The sequence below is a fragment of the Sebastes fasciatus genome, chromosome 12 (genome assembly GCF_043250625.1).
Source record: "Sebastes fasciatus isolate fSebFas1 chromosome 12, fSebFas1.pri, whole genome shotgun sequence".
Taxonomy (NCBI): Eukaryota; Metazoa; Chordata; class Actinopteri; order Perciformes; family Sebastidae; genus Sebastes; species Sebastes fasciatus.
Window position 1 is genome coordinate 32,175,268 of NC_133806.1, and position 23,796 is coordinate 32,199,063.

Below are 23,796 nucleotides of genomic sequence, written 5' to 3' on the forward strand. Positions count from 1 at the left end.
TTTTCAAGGTCCTGATACTGATGATAATGTGCTGCTGATGTGCCAAAAGATGAAATATTTGATTATTTGTGAAACCTGAACTAAAGTATAACTTCAGAAGATGCTCCACATTTGTCATTTTCACACTATTTCCCCTCTAAAATTACTACTTTATAATATTCTGACTTTATTCTCATAATATTACAACTTTTTTCTCGTAAACTTATGACTTTATTCTCGTAGTGTCAGATTTTTTTTCCCCTCAATGTGGCCCTAATACTTTGTCGTATTATGTGCAATACAATGCAATTCCAGTACAAGACCCTTATAATGAATAAACCGACTTTATAAGCTTTATAATACCCCATTCGTTTAATTAGTCAAAATGGGTTTATTCAACTCTATCGTGCTCTTTTAATATTATGGTGCAATTGTTTCACACCATGTGGACCATAATACATCCAAACCATTACCGATCAATCAATCAATCAATCAATCAATCAATCAATCAATCAATCTCTGAGACAATTTTAACATCTATGATAACCTTCACAGGAGTACTATCTATTACAGGGTCACTGTGTATCATTGAACAAATATCAAATCCTTGAAACAATATCTACTGATGATATGATGTAAAAAATGTTGATGTGTTTATTGTGCTTGTAATAGCAGAAGTAATAGTTGTATTTCAGGATACGTTCATATGTAAAATGAAAAGAGGAGATATGAGAATACTGGCCAATACTGCAGCCTGGTGGCTGTTCAGCAAAACTACATCTGGATGGAACAAAATGAATCTGGCACAGTGAGCTGTAGGAATGATCTCTGATTTACAGCTGGTAGTAGAGTAGAGTATAATCTAGATGGTCTCCTCTGCACTCATTGACCTTTATCTTGTCATTCATTTTCCCCACAGATGAGAAGCCTTACATCTGCAGCCTTTGTGACTTCGCCTCCACTGAGTTACAGGCCTATTTGACTCATGTTCGTGTCCAACACCCGGCTGCTCCCTCAGAGAGACCCAGCCCCGTTCCCAGCCCCAGCTCCAGCTCGGACAGAGGCACCCCAAGTGGTTATCCCAAGCTGAAGAAAGCTCTTCTTCAGGGTTTGAACAACTCTGCGTCCCCTCATGCATACCTTTCAGCTCGATCCTCCCCGCTCGATCCCGGCGTGACCCCCATGGATCTATGTATGAGGGCTGAGGGCTGCAGGGGCACGACCTCCCTATCCCAGGACAGGAAGAGCCTCCCGAGCCACAAGTGCTCCTTCTGCTCCCACTCCACCCGCTACCCCGAGGTGCTCTGGATGCACCAGACTGTGGCTCACCGCATCAACAGCAGTAGCTCCAATCTCGCTCCTAAATGGGCCCTGAAAAACAGCTCCAAGGGCTCCAGGGACAACTTATTATCCTCCAGGAGACGCACTGGTCCCCCGCCAGTCCTGGAGGGGAAGGAATGCCCACCGCTGCCTCCACTGATGCGTGCCCAACGTACCCGGCCCCCAACCTACTCCAGCGAGGTTCTAAAGAAGAGCAGGCCAGCCAGTCAGGCAGCCATGCCATTATCATCATCCTCCTCTACCCCCTCCTCCTCCTCGTTCTCCAGGGGCTCCTCGTCCACCTCAGGCACCCAAGCTGGGAGAGTCCCCGTCCGGCCAGGCAGCAGCAGCAGCAGCAGCAACAGCAGCAGCAGCAGCGTCAGACACATGGAGGACCAGAGTCATCAGCCTCGCTTCAGACCCAAAGTGGATATTTACCCTCGGGGAGGCTCGTCGTCTTCCTCCAGCTCCTTGGAGAAGAGCACTGGTTCCCTCTCACGTTCCTCAGCCCCAAGCTCCAGCTCTGCTACCGCATCCCGGATCGCTGACCGCTACTTGATGCCTCAGGAGGGCCTCGGCTTCATGCTGTCCAGCAAACACGGCCTAGCAGAGTACAGCCGAGCTCGGGGTTCCCCTCATCAGCCGCTTCCCAACTCTCACGGCCAGAGCCGGGCTAACGCCACGAGGCCCAGCGCCATTACCCACAGCTCCATCACCCACAGCTCCATCAGCCACACCTCCATAGCGGGACACAACTACGGAGCCTCCCAGGCACACGGGGGCACTCTGCTGAATTCCTCCTCCTCCTCCTCCTCCTCTTCTTCTTTGCCTTCGGAGGCTCGTGGAGATGTGAACCCGGAGCCAATCGCAGAGACACCAGAGACGCCAGCTGACATCCTCGGCTTCCTCAAAAACTACAACCCCCATGAACTGGCTGCCCTCTACCACCGCTGGGGTGCAGCCAACGCACTGATGGATCCCACTGGTAGGGAGCTATTTCAATTTGTATTCAATTTAGTTGACTTATTGACATATGTATTTGTTAAAATGTGTACTAGTAAAATGTTTTTTTGTTGTTGTTGGTAGTACCATTATTCGGAATAGGCTCTCTTGGAGAAAGTCCTATGAAATCCCTCATCATCAGCTCACATACAAAATGCCCAGAGGATCTTTGCTTTGGAGAAAATGCCAAATGTCAGGAGTTGAAGAGAAATGTTTTCCAGTGACTGAGCATTTTGTTTCGAGCTGTCATGAGTAGAATTGCCAGAACTGACAGGTTAAACCAGGAAACGACACCTGCAGTCACATAGATCCACTCTTCACGTATGAACCATATTAGATATACACATTAATCCTCTCTAACACATGCTGACTCTCTCTCTCTCTCTCTCACACTAACCCGCCATCTGGCAGGAAGTGATTGACAGACACATACACTACTCGATTCTGACAAGGTTTTGCATAATGAAGAGGAGATCCATTAAATGGGCACACACACGTGTGCTTGCATGTTTGTGAGATCTGATAAGAGGCCGTATCTGGGGCAGCATGTGTGTCCATATGTGCTCGGGTTTTTAGATGTAAAAGGAGTGTGTGTGTGTGTTTTTTTTTTTTTTACGTGAGAGACGTGAGAGAACCTTTGCTACTCTCAGGTCTGCGAGGCATGCCTAGTCTCCAGCTCCACTCTCCCAGAAAGCTGTCACAAACTGTTTAGGTCACGGCTCTGCCTGACGAGAGACTCGCACAGATGCGAATGGAGGGAGGCGAAAACAGAGAGAGGGAAAATAAAGAGGCAAAGAGAGAGAGAGAGAGAGAGATGAGACAGAATAATTACCCCACCAGCTGCTTTGGAAATGGTCATTACCGAACATGCGTATTATTTGCCCATTTTTCAGTTGTGTCTCTAAGGTCAAGTGGGGCTGTGTGGAGCCAGGGGTCAAAGACAACAGCCCCAGAGCAGACGCGTGACATCGCTGTCACCCGTCCAGGCGCATATCGTCACGATCCGCCTTAGCCCTTTGAGTCACATGCTATAAAGTGACCTTTTTTTGAGCAACTGAGTCTTTCTCCCATTTCTCTCTCTGTAATATGTGTACGAGTGTGTGTGTCTGCTTGTGTTTTCCGTCCAGCTCTGTCTTGTCTTTCATTAGTGCATCAGTGAGAAGGGCTGGCGGCCCGGAGTAGAAGTAGAGTATCCAGAGGCCAGCAGTCGGGCTGCCAGAGACACTCTCTGTCACCTCCTCCGCCTCCCCGTCTTCCTTGTCCTGCTATGTCCCTCCAACACTTACATGCACACACTCTACACGTGCACACACACAAACATGCACACAACTATGTGGCATTGAACCGGGTATACCCAGCCTTAATGCTTGGGGTGTTGATGCGTCTGCCGGGGGGATTGTGCAGCAGGCAGGCGTCCCCCTCACCGAAAGCACCCCTAAACCCCCCGGCCTGGTATCTGTCACCAGGAGAGGTCATAGGAGTGCATGTGTTTGTGTGCATGAGTGTGTGTGTAGTGGTCACATTGATGTGAAATGGATCCAACCATCTTTAAACCTTCTTATTCCTGTTGCCGATGTCCCTGTGGCTCCAGCTGCTCTAACCATATTTACATGCACACCAGAAAAAAAATTATTATAGTATGACTGACAGGTCCTTTATTAAATATTTATCTAAATTATAAAAATGTGACGTCTTAAATACAGTCATTCCAGTTTTCCACAGCATGTAACAACAGGTTTCTTTATGCTGAAAGAATTAGCCGGTCGCTATCCTGCACAATCGGGCTCCACGTCCCTGAACAGTTATCTTCCTTCTTACAGTAAACTGCTTCATTACAGTTTCACAACGCCATATATATATATATATATAACTGTGTTGAGTTAGAAATTGTCTGTTTTTTTTTTTGTTTTTTTTTTAAACTGGTCTTGAAGTGAAATTAAAAACGATATTTGAGTTTAAAAAGATCCGATAATGATTTATCAGTCGACAGTATTTTTTTTTTTACACAGACAATGTGCATTCTTGATACAGATCCCTTTGATTTAAAACATTTTTTTTTTTAAATTGCGATCCATACTGAGCGGGACATTTCATAGTTAAAATAAAAATCAACTTGTAAGTGCTCTCCAGTGGACAAACTAAATAATGGCAAAACTTTTTTCTAAATTACCTCAAATTACTTCTACTTTGGCATTTCTGTTTGGCTGTCATATACACCGATAACGATATGTATCTTCCATAAACTGATATATGGGCCTGCTGATGTATTGGTCTAGCACTATTAAAAAATATATAGATAAAAAAGGAAGTTTTAAATCTAATTTGGTTACCTGCAATTAATGGATTTCTGCTCTTGTTGGGTATTGTAGCTTTGAAAGAAGAAGTGTGAGGTTTGCACAGGTGTACAGTAGATTTGAGGAGGTTTTAATATCATATGAGTGTCATAAATCAGTTTGTCTCAGTCAGAATAACTTCAGCAAAGGGTTGCAATACTACGGTATGGTAAATTCATCCATTATTTCAGTTGTACTAACTACTGACAAGGCAAGAAAGTTGATTTATCAACAATGATGTAATCTTTCCCCCACCTCCACTAAGAGACTGACTGATTCCTGATTTCTCATTCACTCACGTCGTGTCACGTGTCAGGATTTATGAGATTTGAAGTCATCAAAATTCAACAAGTTTCTTTTGCCTTTGAAGGCCATTAACATGTAAATCTGACTTGTGCATGTAATGGGAGCGTTGTTGTGTCATTGTGTGTGTGTGTGTGTGTGTGTGTGTGTGTGTGTGTGTGTGTGTGTGCCAGTGTGCGCCACAGCCTATGCCTCACTTTCCTCCCTTGGACCAAACACACACACATATATATACAACTCTTGAAGCACACACACACACATGCAGACACACACACACACACCTGACATGTGACACACGGGCAGCGGAGCGGGCACATCACAGCCGGGGCGTTTTAATTGCCTGTAATTTATGCGGTGTGTGTGTGTGCTGTGTGTGTCTGGCTGTCAGCCTCTGAGATGATGCTGTGTGACAGCTGCAGTCCAGCCCCTGGAGCTAGCCGCTCATAATGACACATTAGACATACTAATGATGCCTGCGCGAGTCCACTACTGACGCTACCTACCTCCACCGCTGCAGCCAGCCGACCAGGCTCTGTGCTTTTACTGCACACCCACCCACCTACCCACTCTCTCTCTGCCCATCGCTGACCTTTTTGCGTTGTCATTCAATCTAAAAAATTTCTTCTGCCTTGAAATAAACTGATGCTGATGTCCACCTTTTTCCACCAGTCTGTCTGAAATCTCACGTGGGAATTAAAAGCACACACTGGCTTTTGAATGTGAACATGTGCCTTTGCTTTCCTTATAATATTTGATCTATATACCAAGAAGGGCTTATGTTTTGAATTCACCTTTCTCCAAGAGAGTGGCATTGTTCAAAAATCTAAACTGCTACAAACCTGAAACACCTGATCAAGAACAAATGTGGCAAAATATTACCTGCTTAGATATAAATGGGTGTAGTGAGAAAGACATACTTTGAATTTTGCAATATGAATTAATAATGAAAAGTTGCTTTAACTCAACTGTGGTCTAAGAATAGACACTCAGTACTTCACTCTCTGTAGTATGAATCATGATCAATCATCATCTATCTATATGAAATGGGACGAATTGCATTGTGGTATTGTTTGCAGAAAGTAGTGTACATACAGTGAGCACTACTTTTCTGTTCTATCGTGGGCATCATATAGATCAGGGGTCTCCAACCTTTTCTCCTCTGAGAGCTAATGTGACAAAATGAAAGTGGTCGAGAGCTACACATAGCGCCACCATGCTGTACATCACCAATAGCAGACATCATTTCTGTCTTACTTTTATGGTCCTTTAATAACGTTGCAGTCACCACAGTCGTCGCTTCTATTACAATCCCGCAGTAGGTGAAGGGCTTTTGTTTCGTTAGGATGCGCGCCACTAAACGAAGCCTCTGCTGCAGCGTTGGCCTTCTTTGTCAGTTTGGTAAACAGAGACTGTTGTCTTTTAAGCGTTGTTTTCAGCTCCTTTACCTTCTTCGTTCGTAAACTGCTACCAGTCGGAAAGTCCCGTGAAAAGTTGCCGTGGACTTTGGCGAAGCGGCGCTCGACGTTACACCTTTTACCGACTGACACGCTCGCAACGCAAATGACATTTGTCATCACCCATTCCTCATTATTAAAATAGTATTTTTTGCTTTTTATTGGCCTGGCTATTTTCTGCGGTCGTTGTCAGATCTTGTGTACGCTTGCTGGTCTGCTAACATCGCCTGATGTTACGGCGTCACTGATGGCATGAAATTTGAAAGCAGAGCAACTTGTTTAATTGCTGATTGGCAAATAATCATTTTGTGTCAGAAGGGGGCGCAATGTCTGTGAATTTGATTGGATAGACATTTAAACTGGTTTACAATGTGACTTTGTGTTATCAAATTTATGTCCATATTCTTGTAACCTTTAGTGAGTGAGCCACTCAGACACAGGAAGCGAGCTACTTGTTGGAGACCCTTGATATAAAGCATAAAATTCTCACTCTCAGAATTCTGAATCTCTAATGAAATGGTGGGTAGCACATTTAATGCATTTAAATAAAGCTTTTAATAAAAGTATTTTTTTCATTTCATTTTCCAAATTTGCTAAAACTGTCACTGTATCCTGAGTTTGTGTCACTCTGTGCGTTCCTATATCCATACTACCATACTATTTAGTGCAGTATGCCAGAAAAAGATTAAGTATGTCCCAATACATAGTATGTCACATGCAGTATGCCAAAAATACCAGGATGCTCTATTACATCCGGTCACATTTTGCAGTATGCAAGCCAGCATGCTTTTCTGGCTATTCTGACCCACAATCCCCTGCACAGCAGATATATGAGCTGAGCAGGAGGGTCAAAGTTCAAAGCACAATGTTATGACAAAGTAGTGTGTCCCAATCGTATGCATACTGCAAGCAATAGTATGTGCTTTGTAAGAGCAGCTGCAGTATGTACTAAAAGTAAAAAAGAAAAAGTATGCAATCTGGAACATACAGTAGCTACAGTTTAACTGTAAACTGAGAGAGTTTGTGACCCGGCCGCCATGTTGAAAACAGTCGAGCCAAAACCAAGCACCGCCCACCGGTCGGAGCAAACGTTCTCATTTTACAGCTAAACATTACACTATCATATTTTGATCAGCGCTGCCTAGTTTCACCGTTTGATCGGAGTTAACGAGCTTCAGAAGCAGTGATTGACAGCTGCTTTAGAGACTCATTCGGCTCTGATTGGATGTTTTTCACGGTGGAATCTTGCAATATAGTGACAGTTAAGCACAATATGACAAAAAGTTCTTAGTAGCTTTAATAGAGAGGAATCTCTGGGCCTCCAATGACGTTGACTTCAATTGAATCACTTCTAGAACACAGCTGTATCTGCTAACAGTACATTCCATATGTTTATTGTTTATATGTGATTTATATCCTTCCTCTGTTTAGACCACTGTCATATTGAACTCTTCTGAGATTTGCTCTTTAGTACTCACTATTGTGCGTTTCTCTTTCCCATGTGTGTGTGTGTGTGTGTGTAATCAGGGATGCTGAGGTCTCTGATGCGGCAGGGACAGTATTTCTGCCACGAGTGCGGGAAGAGTTTCAGTCAGCCCAGCCACCTGCGTACTCATATGAGGTCCCACACAGGTAAATACAGCCACGAGACACAAACACACCCAAAGGAACACAGATCACATACGTGCACGTACTTCCAGTGGCTCGACAACATAATGGAAACACCTCATTGAGACATACCGACAACTAAATCACAACTTTTAACCCTTGTGTTCGGTTGAAATTGACTTTACTTTCTCACTATCCAGACTATGGCTGTATGCGGAAAAATAATAATAATAAATTGCAAAATTAAGCATTTCCCCTTGAATGTTCTTTCCTTTTCTTCTGACCTGATTAAAACCCAATATGTGGAAAAGTATTTAAGTGGCAACCCACAAACTGAGCTTGCATTTTTGATTAAGGTGAAAAAATATGAAAATGAGCATGAAGCTTTGGTATTACAACAAATTAGGAAATATTTTATGTTTTATATATTATGTGTATGGGCTATGCATAAACAAATGATATGTCATTCCTGGACAAAGGGATGTACTGCATGTTGTCCTGCATGGCGTTGTTACTTCTGTTTGGGGTCAGAAGTCCTTTTCATGTGTTAGCCGACTGTTGAAACATACGTTCAAAATCATGTTTACAAGCAATATTCTTAAAATTAATAAAATCTATAAAGTATCAAGGTGCTCAAACAATGCTAGGTATGCTTTTTTGTGCTATTAAATAGGCCCCTGGGTCGCAATCAAGTCCTTTAACATGGGTTTTTAGTCAATATATGCAGTAACTAAAAGAGGTTTTGGATGAAAAATGGTTGGTAGTCACATTGCAAGAGCATCAGTCACAAAAAAAACTGTAGAATAATTTAAAAGGGCAAGGTATGACAGACATAGACAAACAACCTCAGCAAACAAGAAACAGCAGTGACAATTTAGCATATCCTGTAGGAAAAGTCCAGCTTTAACCTGTGGAACAACCTCATTAACTACTTGTTATTCATGTATTACTAGATGTTCCCACTTTTTTGGCCACTCCTTCAACAGTCACTCATTCCCGTGCCGCTTGTGCACATACACACACATCATCGCCCTCGCCGCTATTTATTCACCCAGAAACACTCACATGAGATATAGAGAATATATGCATGGGGATTCACATTCCTCCACCATATTTCATCGTCTGACTCTCCATACGTCCGCCACGTTCCCGCATTCTCCAAAATAAATCAAAACCGATCTTTTTTGTTCAGTTGAGTGTGACAGCCAGTCTGTGAGTCCCTTCCCCGCCCTGGGCTGGGCAGCTGTCTCTATTTTTTAAACTGAAACATGATTTGCTCCGGATACTGACCTGTGACAAATTGTATACATTATTAATCACATGTCAATTAGAGAGATGGAATTGCGCATTCTAATGAAGCAGAACAGCATTTGTCCACGCCAACCTTATGAATCCATTTGCATGCGTCCCGATGCCATTCACTAAACAGCTTGATTTAGACATCCTGCCTTTTCCTCCACTTTCTCCTTTTCCCCTTCATTTTTTCCTAGTGCACTTTTCTCCTTTCCTTTCCTTTTGTTTTGTTTCCTTTTTTCATTTCCTGTCTTGTTTCCTCTCATCTCCGTCTCCTCTCCCTCTTTCCTTCCTTCTCTTATTTCCTCTCATCTCACCCTTTCTCCTGTCCTCTGTTCTTCTTTCCTCTCGTCTCATCTCACCTTTTCTCCTCTTCCTCTCCTCTCCACACCTATAGTCTCTCCTTCCCTCTTTCTCTCCCCCTTTCCTCTCATCTCACCTTTTCTCCTCTCCCCTACCTCTCTCCCATCCTTCTCCCTTTTGTCTCCTCTCCTATTTGTCTGCCTTCCTCCCTCTTCATTCCCCCCTTCCTCCTCCTCCTCCTCCTCCTCCTCCTCCTCCTCCTCCTCCTCCTCCTCTTCCCTCTCCTGTCCTGTCATGTCCATCAAGCGGGCCGGCGGTGATCACAGTAGACAATGAGATAAGTAGCTTCTTTATAGAGAGTGTGAATGATATGTGGCACAGCCAGTGATTCTAAGTGACAGAGGCCAAATGGTAAGTGATGCAGCGCTACGCTTCCCCCTGAGCCCTGATGTAAACACACACACACACACACACACACACACACACACACACACACACACACACACACACACACACACACACACACACACACACACACACACACGCCCATACATAGGGTCTGTAAACACTCGCCGAGGCTGTAATTAATGTTGTCACTGACGGTTGTCTTCAGCGTGGACGTGCACACGCAGAAAAAGGCCATCCACCCGGAGGCCTCTATTAACATGCGTCATATTAAATCACTGACTTGCCTCCACCAGGCTCCATCACCATCATCACCACCATCATCACCATCATCATCATCATCACTGCCAGCTCCCCTCTATTAGCAAAGGTGCTGGTGGCAAACGCTGCTGTGTGCGGGGTGCTGGTGGCAGGAGGGAAAAAAATGCTTGTGTGGATCTGGTAGAGCTTTTAACCGAATGCCCTCCTCCCCTTCCTCCTCCCCTTCCTCCTCCCCCCCATCCTCCTTCTCCCCCCACAGTTGGGTTTGATTTTAACGGACTCCACAGAGGTACTGACGCTCACACCACCGCTTCTGAAGCTCCCAAACAAGTATGTGGCACGATGGCTAACCACTGGGCTCCCTCATCGCTTCTGCATGTTTCCTATTATTTTTATTATTATTATTATCATCGTCTCGCCTCCGCATGTGTGTCTATGTCAGTCCCGCATCCCCCCCATCCTTTTGTAAAAGTGTGTTTTTTTTCATGTGTAACAGTCACATGTGGCACCCTCTGCACCTGGCATTAACACCTGGCATTGTCACATGCTGCCGGATCACACCTGACAGTAGAGTGTGTATCCAGCACACATATCACAGTTTCCTCATCGGAACAACATCCATTCTAGTTTTAATAACAGTTGAAGGGTTAGTGGTTATTTTACTAATAGAGGAGAAGTTACTAGATGTTTGTAAATGTCACTTAATGCAATGAGAATTGTACTTCTTTAGTTTTTAGGTCATTTTTCACCATCTCCAACACTCTCAGTACTGAAGTCAGATTCACCAGAATTTTTTTTGGCATTGTACGCTTCAACAAACCGCTGGATACGTTGAATGCCGACGTTTAAAAACGCCTCATAAATCATATCAGCCTCGAATCACGCTTGCAGAAACGCACGATGCCACGTGGTTAACGTTGTGAAGCGATTGCTTTGGTTTATGCAACAAAACTGGTTAAGGTTAGAAAAAAACATGGTTTGTGTTAAAATAATGAAAACATAACAACGTAATGTAACAACGTAACTATCATAAATAAACAACGACCGCCCCTAGCGGGCCTTCTTACTTAACATTACTTATCAAGCGTAACAACGTCACAAGGTAACGTAACAAGGTAACTTAACAAGGTAACTTAACAAGGTAACCTAACAAGGTATTGCAACAACGTAACCTAACAAGGTATCGCAACAACGTAATGCAACAACGTAACGCAACAAAGTAACGCAACAAAGTAACGCAACAAAGTAACGCAGCAAAGTAACGCAGCAACGTAACGCAGCAACGTAACGCAGCAACGTAACGCAGCAACGTAACGCAGCAGCGTAACGCAACAACGTAACGCAACAATTAACACAGCGCAACAAGGCAACGCTACAAAGGTAACGCAACAAGGTAACGCAACAAGGTAACGCAGCGCAACAACGTAACGCAACAACGTAACACAGCATAACGCAACAACGTAGCGCAACAAGGTAATGCAACAACGTAATGCAACAACGTAACGCAGCAACGTAACGCAACAACGTAACACAACAAGGTAATGCAACAAGGTAACGCAGCGCAACAACGTAACGCAACAACGTAACGCAACAACGTAGCGCAACAACATTGCGCAACAAAGTAACGCAACAACGTAACGCAACAACATAACGCAACAACGTAGCGCAACAAAGTAATGCAACAACGTAACGCAGCACAACGTAACGCAGCACAACGTAACGCCACAACGTAACGCCACAACGTAACGCAACAACGTAACGCAACAATTAACACAGCGCAACAAGGCAATGCAACAAGGTAACGCAACAAGGTAACGCAACAACGTAACGCAACAACGTAACGCAACAACGTAACGCAACAACGTAACGCAACAACGTAACGCAATAACGTAACGCAACAACATAACGCAACAACGTAACACAACAAGGTAACGCAACAAGGTAATGCAACAAGGTAATGCAGCGCAACAACATAACGCAGCGCAACAACGTAACGCAACAACGTAACGCAACAACGTAACGCAACAACGTAACGCAACAACGTAACGCAACAACGTAACGCAAAAAGTGGACAAATAGATAAATAGCCCTTAGTGGACTTTCTTATGTAATGTTACGTAACAAGCAAAACAATGTTAAGTAACAGCCGTAAAGTCAACGTTTGGGTGAAAGTCCTGTTTGTTTGACCCATCCAGCACCCCTCCCACCCGTCCTTAGTGGAATTCCTCGCTTGTTTGACTCGTTATTATACCACGTTACAACTTTCTATAACGGTCACATAATATACTACGTCACTTGCTCCGTGTGTCGCTCCTTGTACTGCATCGCTTGCTCTCACCGAATGCAAAAAAACTTTGATATTCCACGGTTTGCAGAAACGTACAATGCTAACGTTTTTTTTTCTGGTGACTGGGCTGAGATTTTTTAAATACATGATTGCATCACTTCTCTGTATTATTCAAGTGTGGTCTTGTCTTTGGCTGCACTTACTTTACACTTTTAAATATATGCAATCAAATCTGTGACCATGTTCAAAGGTCATTTGGGGTGATTGCACATTACAGCACATTGTATTTCCTTCTGTCACAAACTTGATGTAACACAACAGCAATTCAGCCTAGTTCAGACTTCATAAAAGCAGTTTATAAAAAACTGTTATCAATGAAATGAGAAAATAACGGGAAATATTTGTTAGTGGTCCCTATTAGGAACAAGAAAAGTGTAAATGGGTTTTAACACAAACTTAAAGAAACACATTCCCTGTAGTTTAAAGAGTTTTAGAGTCAGTCATTGAGACAGAGGAGCAACAGAGGAGTAAATCTGTTCTGCTTTGACATTCGGAGAGAGCTGGGTTCTACACGCTGCGCCTCCATCTTAATTAATCACACACACAAACACCCACATGGACTCAGATTTACCGCACGCTATGAATGATGGGAGCAGGCGCGGCGGAGGGGTCCAATTAGATGTAGTGTTGACGCTGCTTTACGGTGACGATAACCTTTATTATAATGTAGTGCACCGGTCCCGTCAGCGATGTTTCCTCGCAGGACGATGTCGTGGAGGTTCTCGCTTTCTTCTCACGTCTCGCCCTCGCCGTCTCTCCAGCTGTTTTTTTTTTTTTTTTTAGATTTTTGTGTGATTAATTATACCTTTTTTTTGTTTTTATCTCTCTCTTCCTCAACCCCCCCACCCTGCCAACCAACCCTCCCCCCTCCCTTTCTTTCTCTCCGTTGTGTTTCTGATGATGTATGATAACAGCTATATTTCCCTGTTTCTTCTTCAGGGAGAAGGGTGCGGGAGGGGCACGGGGAGTCATTTGTTTTCCCGCTTTGATACTCTTCCATTTATCAAAATGATAATTAGGTGCAATTAAATGGCAATCTCATTTGTTTTGTTCAGGTGTGTGTTGCTTAGTCTTTTTATTATTTTTTTATATTTTTGCCGAGGTGTCTGTGCTGTTGTAGGTCAGTCTAATTAGAAGAGAGAGTACGGGGTGTGTGTGGAGTGTGTTTGAGTGTGTGCGTGGGGGCATAGGGTGGCCCGGGTGATTGAGAGAAATACATGGAGACAAAATTAGGACTGTTCAGACAGGGGATGTGTGGCGCTCTTCTCCAGATGCCAGGAAAGAGAAAGGAAGAGTTCGTCCATCTGGGTCAGAATAAAGATGCAAAGTTAACTTTTTAAGTGAAATTAGGTGTGCCAATGCTGCTCTTAACCTGCATAATATCCCCCTATTTCTAGTTGAATGCCATCATGTGTCTTGGTTTATGTTTGTCTCTGTGTTTGCTTGTTTCTCCCCCTTTTCACTGCAGCGAGTCTCATCTGTGGCTTACATCGCTGTGTCTCGTTAAATCCCCTGTACATTCAGAATCCTCTAAAAAGTCTTATGTCCTGTGACGTCCTCTCTGCCATCCACCTGACCTTTCAATTTAATGTGTGTGTCGTGTGTGTGTGTGTGTGTTCCTCAGGGGAGAGGCCATTCTGCTGCCAGCTCTGCCCATACCGAGCATCTCAGAAAGGGAACCTAAAGACGCACGTCCAGAGTGTCCACCATATGCCTTTTGACAACAGCCAGTACCCAGACACAAGGAGCTTGTTGCTGAGCCAGGAGGAGCGAGGAGCGCTGGCTGCCAAACACACACCAACGCCACAACAACAACAACAACAACAACAACAACAACAACAACAGTAGAGACCATCTGATAAGACTAGGATCCAGACTTGGGACCAGACTAGTCAGGGAATCACACAACCCGATAAACACCATCTCCATCACCATTCCTAAGAATGAGAGGACTGGAAGTAGGACCCAAGACTTTTTGAGCCTCTCCTCTCCACCCGTCATCCTCTAATGACTTTAGACGAATTTTCTACGATGAAGGCTCTTGTAGTTTTGGGAAATTTGAAATAAGAAGCTAGTTAAAGCTGTGCTAGGCAATTTTTAAAATCACAACGTGGAGCTGCAGCAGAGAAAGAGTGTCTTATCTACTAACAGGAAGGATTTGTTAGAAATTCAGGTGTCAGGTGTGCACACAGGTGAAGGTGAAGAGTGAAATATAAAGTGTCTCCTCAGCAGGAAAAGCTGGACTCACCGATGATCGATCTTTTTGCTTGAAGGTTGGCAAAATTGAGCAGATTGTGTGTAGTTTACATCACCTTAAAGGATTTCTGAATATAGAAAGCCCCCTTAAAATTCAAAGAGTTACCTCTTGCTACCATTTCGGAGGTAGCGACGAGTGAAGTTGCCTAGTGCAGCTTTACAAGGAAAAGTAAAGTTTTTGTGAAAAGAAGCGGAACTTGAATGCAACTGCTTTTAATCAAGGACTGTGGCATTGCATGGCTGCTATAGTTGCCCCCCCCCCCACACCCTCTCTCCCTTTCTTTTTCTTTTTTGCTTTATTGTATAAGAGTTTGTGCATTCCTCAGGACACCAATCATCAGAGATGAGATGAGAGAGAAGATGCTCTGCGATTCATCAACAGTCAATTGACGCATTGCAAGTTCGTTTTCCCCTCTGGGTTCATGAAGATGAAGTCTGTGTGTGTGTGTGTGTGTCTGCGTGTGTTAAACTCACTTCCCTCCACTCCAGAGTGTAATGTTAGGAGTGCAGTGACCACTCTGAGGCCGTGTAGCTGATGATTAGAAGGAGAGAGAGTTGGAGAGAGGTAGGATTAAAGAGACAGACAGAGAGAGAGAGAGAGAGAGAGAGAGAGAGAGAGAGAGAACGCTAATGGGGGTGTCTGCTTTAGTGCTCATTAAAAAGAGTGTGCGTTTTTAATAGCCAATATAAATGAGCGTACCATTTTTATGGCCATTCAATTATTGTCCATTTAAGAGGAAGGGACTGAGTGGAGGCAGTTTTCCTCCATAACTCCATCACATTAAGGAGTGTTTCCGACACTTCTGACTTTGAGTTAGACTGACTTCAAAAACAGCGGGGATGACGGGGAGACGCTCAGCTGTGGATGGCACAGATTAAATTTAGAGAATATGGTACTGTACGTGTTAGCCAGCAAAGATGCATCTTAATTTCATATTGCTGAAGGGCAACACTGACTTTTTAGGCCTGTTGGTTTTTATGTGATGAATGTTTTGGTACCAAAATCAATACTTCTACTTCTTATACACAAAGTTAAGTTTATGTTTTGTGACTTTTCTAATCTTGTGAAAAATATATTTACCAGTTCAGGCCTTTAAAATTACTAAATTAAACAATTTGAGAAGGGAAATTCAAAACCCGGTTTCCAGTCTTTGTGCTAAGCTAAGCTAAGCTAACCGGCTACTTGCTGTATATTTAATGGACAGACATGAGAGCAGTATCAATCTACATATGGAGCTTTTGTCCTATCTTTATTCAAAAGCGTGGTCTTTCAATTTGAGAGCATGACTCGTTGATTTCACGTTCAGATTCAAATAGCTCCTGCTTGCACTTGGATTTGCTCTGCTTCTGCTCAAACTGTATGCTTGCACTCAGATATACAGGTTTAGTGTTGACCAATGAAATGATCCCTGCCTCATTGCCTTGGAAGTGAATGAACCCGGTTAAAGAGTAACCGCCCGTCAGTGATGCTCTAGTAAAGCGAAGGAACGCACCCGCAACGACGCAGGGATCATTTCATTGGTCAACACTACATTCTATTGGTTTGGGAATTTTGACAGGGTTACTGCACAAAAAATCAGAGCGCAGAGGAGAAATCTAAGAGCAGATGTTTCACTAGCACACAGAAGCAGCCTGAGTGCGAGGTGAATAAGGCTGAATCTGAGTGCAGCAAATCTGTGCAAGCAACAACATATCTGAGTGCAAGCATACAGTTTGAGCAGAAGCAGAGCAAATCCAAGCCCAAGCAGACGCTATTTGAGTTTGAGGACATAGTTTTGAGGGAAAGCATTACACAATCTGAATGTAAAATCAATAAGCCATGCTCTTAAAATGAAAGACCACGCTCTTGAATAAAGATAGGGAAAAAGCTCCATATCTTCTTATCTGAATCTCGGCAAGAAAGTGAATAAGCGTACTTTCCAAACTGTCCCAAACTATTCCTTTAAAAGTGGCAGGTTCATTAAACACATAAAAGGGACATATAATTCAACATGTCGGCTGTAACATAACAAGCTCATCTGACAGAGCAAACAACCAGAGATGCAGAGATTTTGTTACCAAAGCATTTAAGCAAACTAATGAACCAAACTCCCATACCGTCGGTCTAATATCTTGAATGGTGATGTGAAGATTTGCATTCTGGGAGGAAGGAGTGAGCAGGTCAGAAAGAGAGAGCAGCCAGAGGTCAGGAGGTCAGGCTTCCAGAGAGTTCAGGTATGATAATAGGAGATGGAGACGTTTTGAAGCCTATTGAATTGTAGAGCCGTGACAGCCTTAACACAGGTGTCTGTGTGTGTTTGTGTGTGCAAGTGTGCATTTATGCGAGTGTATGTGCATTCCTTTCAATCCTCTCCATACTGAAGAAGAGGTTGACTAACTCCTGTGTACCACATCAGCCTCCCTCTAGATGCCTACCTCCTTTGCAATGAAAGCCTGTTTTAAGTTCATCGGCTGCTGCTATGAAGCCGGGACTGTTCTTAGCTCGGAGGAGACGCTCTCTCCGTGTCCTGGGCTCGCTTTTCTCTCCTCCATTGATAAAAGCCATGCCTCGACACGTTGGGGAGGGGGGAGGAGGGGGAAAGAGGAAGAAAAAACAAAGCAGTTGAAAGCAGACTTGCAGAGCAAGAGTGGAGACATTTTTTTTGTTGTAGGCATAAAATCAAAATTCAGTGAAAGATTACGGAGCATACAGAGTACTGTTACTTCCCATCTATTTTGAGACCTCAGCAGTTTTTTCCATGATGATGAAATGGTTGCGATACCAGTGGGTTGTCGAGTTATGCATACAACGTTGTGTGCTTGCCTAATAAATAATACACAGAAGTGTATATTGAAGGTGTGGGTAGTGAAAATACTTGAAACGGATACTCTAGCCTTCGAGGTAGTGTAGTACTAATACCAATGTTGTACAGAATTCCCTTTAAGATTAACTCCTCAGTTATGAATTTGTACTCCGAAGTGTGACTTAGAAAAAAAACTATGAAGCAGGAGTGAGTGTATGTAATATAAACTGTATATCTGTAATCCACTCTTACCAAACCCCTTATATACAGCGGTAGAAACCAAATGGCATTACTAGTGCACTTAGACTAGGTTACTGCTTTAACCGTTCTCATCTTGTCTAGCTAAGGTTTCTTTGAGAATGTCTTTTTAATGGTGCCAGCTAACACACTTCAATGTCATTACTGGTTTAGAGGCTTTTTTTTGTTTTAGGATGATTCCATAGATTTTAAATGACAAATGATTTGTTCTGTGACGGCTTTTTAGCTTCGTTTCCTCATTGGAAGTTTGATAATGCTAGGTGCAGCAGTGCTTAATTTTTCATAAAGATGTAAGAGTGTGTTTTTAGTCTTTTCTCTTTGCTAAACTGTAGGATTTGTTCAGTAGCTAGTCATGGCTGCCCTCCCAGAGGGGCTGGCAGGTGTTGTTCTTTTCTCTTCGGTTGGGTTTTTATCATGCCTCTTAAGTTGTATTATTTGTGTCCGTATTGCTTTTTTTTTTTTATTTGTTATGAACTTCATGATTAATTTACCTTAGAAGACATTATTATTCCAAATGTATTTGGTTGATATCTGTATTTATTATCACTTCAAAAAGGATTAGAGGACCGAGGCAGACAGGAGCGTTTGTTTAATTTTTCTGGGTTGTTTTTGTTTTTATACTGTGTAGTTTTCATGCCAGCAAGCCGATGTGAAAGCTCTACCTCGTCTGAGCCATTCTCAGTTCTGTTACACTTTTGTACATCATTTCAAAAAGATGTAATGTCATGTCCACAATAAAAGACACACAAAATGGCACCTGTTGGCGCTGTTTCATCTGGTTTCGCTCGTTTGTTTTGAATCTACCTCAGCCACCGTGACTGAACACGTCCAAGTTTAGATGAAAAAGCTTCACACAGATTCGCCGTTTGCAAATGTTCTTTTTTCCCTTTTGCTCACACTGCCGGTGTGAGATTTACAAAGAGCCGTGCAGTGCTCCGTCTCTGAATATTGACATGATTAAAAAACTGAGCATATTTTGTATTTTTTTCCTGTGTCTCTCTCGCACGACTTATTCTCGCTATGGTCACTCGCTGTCATCAGATGTTACTGTCAGCACTGTGCACACAAGCTGTGCTGGTATATCAATCCTCAGTATTCCTCCCTGACTGCAGCTACAGTACACACAAAACCCTGTAAATCCTACAACAACACTTTATTTTGTTACAATTCAGGTTTAAAATGAAGTGTTAAAACTGTTCTAGGGATTTAACCCGAATATTATGGTTAGCTATACTGTATGTAGTTCCCATGTATCTGGGTTTCTTCTTCGTGCTCTGGTTTCCTCACACCGTACAAATACATGCATGTTAGATTAACAGGAAGCTCCAAATGACCAGATTCTGATTTATTGATTCAAGACCAGGGTTGCAGTGTGGAGTACAGACAAAATATACAATGGCACCCGGCAGGAATGAAGTACAGCGTAAATGATTTGAACAAAGGTGGAACGATCTTCAATAAACAACCTTATTTACATACTACTCGCTATAACTACTGGCCTATCTGACTGTTATAACAAAATGAATGTAAACATTCATGTTAGGTTTAAATAGTACCTTTGGCAAGTATAGTTTGGGGCTATGACAGTTTGGGGCAAGTCATAGTCAAGTCAGCACACTGACACACTGACAGCTGTTATTGTCTGTTGGGCTGCAGTTTACCATGTTATGATTTGAGCATATTGTTTTATGCTAAATGCAGTACCTGTGAGGGTTTCTGGACAATATCTGTCATTGTTTTGTGTCGTTAATTGTTTTACATTAATAAACATATACATAAAGCAGCATATTTGTCCACTCCCATGTTGATAAGAGTATTAAATACTTCACAAATCTCCCTTTAAGGTACATTTTGAACAGATAAAAAATGTGTGATTAATTTGCGATTAATTGCGATTAACTATTTTTATCGACTGACAGCCCTAATTTTTGTACAAGCCAGAGTTAAAGCTACAGTTGTTAACCAAAATAACAATGTTTTTGTCATATTTGCTCAAACTGTCACTATATCCTGACAGTAGTACATGAGACGGATAATCTGTGAAAAGATCAGGTTCCTCTCCCTCCTCTTAGTGCTCCTAATGGCATTTATAAGATTCCACCATGCCTACACCACTCTGTGTTTTTGGTGCTGAGCAGGTAATGTACAGTCACTGAAAACAGCTGCCTGCCGCGATCAAAAATATCACTCTGAGAGCTGTGAGAGTGAATCAGAACAGTAAAGGTTATGGGACAGACAGCTGAACGATGAGCTGAAACTCACCATGAAGCTATGTGAAGCAGGCTGCGGATTCAGGTGATAATTTTCTGGAGGTTCATCACTACAGTAGGAGCGATCGCTTTCATATTGTAACACTGCAACGTATCATCATACAACGGTTCGTAAGATAGCTTTCGAAAAGTTATTCCTCTCTTTTTCGTGCGTTCTCCTACGAAAGCCCAGCCACACGTGTCAATGTATTCTCGTTACATGCATACAGTCTTTTGAAAATAAACTTCCGTCTTCACAGGAAACTACTTGGTTAGGTTTAGGAAAAGATCGTGGTTCGGGTTAAAATAACTAGATGAAGTGCAAAATAAAGGGGCGTAACATAAGTATGGAAGTTACGTGATAAATAATTCAACGTTGACTTATAGTTTCACACAGATACAAACACCGGCCTCTCGGGGGAAAGTCTGGTGTTTTTTGGCCTCCTCCCTACCTAGCCCCCAGGAAGAGTGCCGGTCGTCGATCCGGACTTTCGTAATGGCTAAACGGTGGTACTGCAACTTCTGTGTTCGTCACGTGATGTCATTCGGCCCAAAAAGGCTTTTCCCATAGACTTACATTGGGAAAGAGACGTCTGTAACTCAACGGATAATTTTTTTTGAGGTGAATCAACTTCCCAGTACGAACACTCTAATAGTCCTTATTCCAAAAATTAAGTTTTTTAAGTTTTTTCCCTTCCTCCGTTCATGTGAATGAGACCCAGACCGAGGCTGGAGCGCCAAGCGACGGACGTGACCGAGCGGACACTACTCCGCATGTTCCATGTGCCCAAGATCCGGGTACTTTTCCAGACGGAAGTGGAGCCATTTTGGCTTCATGCTCCACTGAGCAAATTTCATAGGAATGAACGGGGCCCCGCCTCCAACGCTGTATCCAGTTGTCTCAATACATCCATGCTCCCTACGTGGAGTTTGTCACTTTTTATACTTCCTGGTTCAAGATTACGTTAATTGATTTTGAGGGATATGTACGAATTACAATGCATTACTTTTCATGGTTATAGCTTCGAACATTGTATGAGAACAGCCTGAACATTGTTTTGTTATTGTCATTTGATACATTGTCATTACAAAAATATAGATTTTTAGCCACTTTAACTTTCACGATATACTGAAGGAATAGTTTTTCTAGTAATTTCTATTTTTTTTAATCCCCAACTTCACATGGATACAACCTAACTAACGTATCCAGTGTCCAGGATGTTTCACTGCCTTTAAAAGAATGGGATAGGTATCAGCTTAGTTGGATGTGTGAATAGATGGGTCTGACCACTCTGTCTAAAATATTTCCCATATCTGGCGTCTTAGTGTCTCATTATGGTGTACACGCTCCTACGGAAGTAGTTCCACCCACACAACAAACTTGCAAATCTGCAACTTCACTCCAACAAACAACTATGTTACTTACTACTATAGGTTTGTTTTCCTAAACCTTGTGGCTCTGATTTGGCTCCTCACACAATCTCCATGACCTGCAGAAGAAAGTGGTCATGATTCATGAAGACGAGGTGAAAACAGATCAGACCTAAGCCATACTGCAAGCTGTTCCCTTTCATAGCGTGTGACATGTTTGATGGATAGCGACTTTGATGTTCGTCCGGGCCCCGTTGGCACCTTGATGTCCGTGTGTGGCCGCGCGGTTGAAGTCGAGCTGCCAAGCAACGGCGATGAGAAACCCTCACCCTTCAACTACGAGGGACCACCTAGGGATTCGTTGCTACTTTGCCAGTCTCTTTCATGTTCGGCGTCTATGTGCACCATCTGTCTGTCGGTTTGAGCGACGGGTGAATGACGGGTTCCCTCTGAGAACATGGCACATAACGTTAATGCCAGGCAGGCCCGCGGGCTGAGAAAAGACTGCAGCTGCCCGTCACTCTTCCCAACCTCATCAGTCACTGCGAAGGCAGACGTGACGGCCCTGAGCTCCCTGGAAAAACCTGTTCGCTGACATCTCTTCTTTCTGTCACACAGCAGAGAGAAGCTGACTGACTGACTGACTGAATGACTGACTGAGGCGGAAAATACGCCGCACGTCGGGCTGACTCAAATGTGACGGATAGGTGTGGTGGAGAACACAGTATAATGTGATTTTCTTATTTCACATCTTTATGTCGCAAAAGGAGGCAGTTGCTGTTCTCTTTGGGAGTTACAGAGGTGTAACCACAGGGTTATATCTACAGATAACTCCGAGCAGAACATGTAAAAGGCCTGTTTAAAGGCATGTTTATTGCTTATCTATGTGTGGTTGCAACTTGGGTTCAACCAATACAGTACTTTGAAGCAGGATCTTTGGATTGACACTCATTGTGTCAGATATTATGGGACCATTTGAATGATTTTGATGGTGTTTCATTCAGAATCATATTCTGATCAAGTTGAGAAAGCCTAAAACAACATTTAGACTTCCACAGAACAGTAAAGGCATCAGTATGCTTAAAAAAATGGCCAAACAGCGCAGGAAAATCCCCCTCCCTCCGTACCTGTATAATGTTGGATCTGAGGGGGCTGTGTCTGACAATTTTTGTAACTTTACAAAACCAAATCTGACAAGAGAAGCCCATCGCACGCAGCACTGAGGTAAGAAGGTAGGCAGGATTTACACTCTCAAGCTCTCTTCTTTCATTCTTCACACAAAAACTTTTATCACTTCTAGTGTTGTTCAAACCAAGAATAACTTCAAGGAGAGATGTGTGCCGTTATCCACATTTGAACAATATGACATCTGTACACCCTGCATTCAGGGACAGTGGAAGTAGGGGTGCTGAGAGTGCTGCAGCACCCCGTTTTTTTTCTGTAGGCCTATTGTTTAACAGCAATGGGAATTTAAAAAATATATATTATTAAAATACTTTTATACTATCTCGTATGAACCTGCATCAGTAGATCCTCCCTCGTCTCCTGTATCCTCACTGTCCTGCATTATTATGAACTATAGTTACCTGGTTATAGGTCATCCATACGCCGCCTCCCCCCTCTTCTCCTCCTCACTTTTCTCATGCATTAACTCTGTGTTGTTGACTGTGGCTGTTTCGACATACAGTATGTTGCTGTTTGTCAAGTTTGCTTTTTTCTAAAATCAGGGTTTTCCCTGCTATTGCAGCATGTTTTGCGCTGCGTAAAAACTACGTCAAGAGCATCCGGATGAGTCGACTCACTGCACCGCATGGGGGGACGGGGTAGGGGGGCTGAGAACGAAGGTGCTGTCATTCTGATAGAATGCTGAAACGGAACTGGTTGTTTACAATGTTACGCACTGATAAAACCATGTTCAGCTCTCGGAATGTGCTCTTTTGATTTACATGATTTTACAGGGCAAATATTGCCAGAAGAATTAAATGTTGAGACGTTATCTATAGTAATAATAATAGTCCAAATTTATGTAAAATTGCATGGTTTTCAGTAAAAAAAAACTTAAAATTTTCACGGGGGAGACCCCTCATGAAAATGCTAGCATGCTAGGTCGTCTTGGAGACTTGGAGAATAATCTAATATGACTTCACTCCAAAGATAATGCGAACAAGTTCGCTAAAACTTTGGTAGGAACAATTCTGTTCTCCCAAAATATTGGGAGGGACAACTCCCTACTGTCCATATGCAAAGCTACGCCCTTGATCCAATAGTTAG

At 43.0% G+C, this 23,796-nt stretch overlaps 1 protein-coding gene across 4 annotated transcripts in view; it reads left to right on the plus strand.

Moving 5' to 3' along the window:
• LOC141779744 (zinc finger protein 516-like) overlaps positions 1–17,441 on the plus strand; it is a 58,139-nt gene extending 40,698 nt beyond the window's left edge. For 3 of the 4 annotated variants that reach the window (XM_074654746.1, XM_074654745.1, XM_074654747.1), the window contains exons 3-5: positions 899–2,284; positions 7,919–8,023; positions 14,233–17,441. In XM_074654746.1, the coding sequence (XP_074510847.1) occupies positions 899–2,284; positions 7,919–8,023; positions 14,233–14,456 (1,715 nt within the window). In that variant the 3' untranslated portion in view covers positions 14,457–17,441. Of the gene's footprint in view, positions 1–898; positions 2,285–7,918; positions 8,024–10,520; positions 10,592–14,232 lie in introns of all 4 variants that reach the window. The other variant, XM_074654748.1, reaches the window with a different exon arrangement.
• Positions 17,442–23,796: the final 6,355 nt, after the last annotated feature.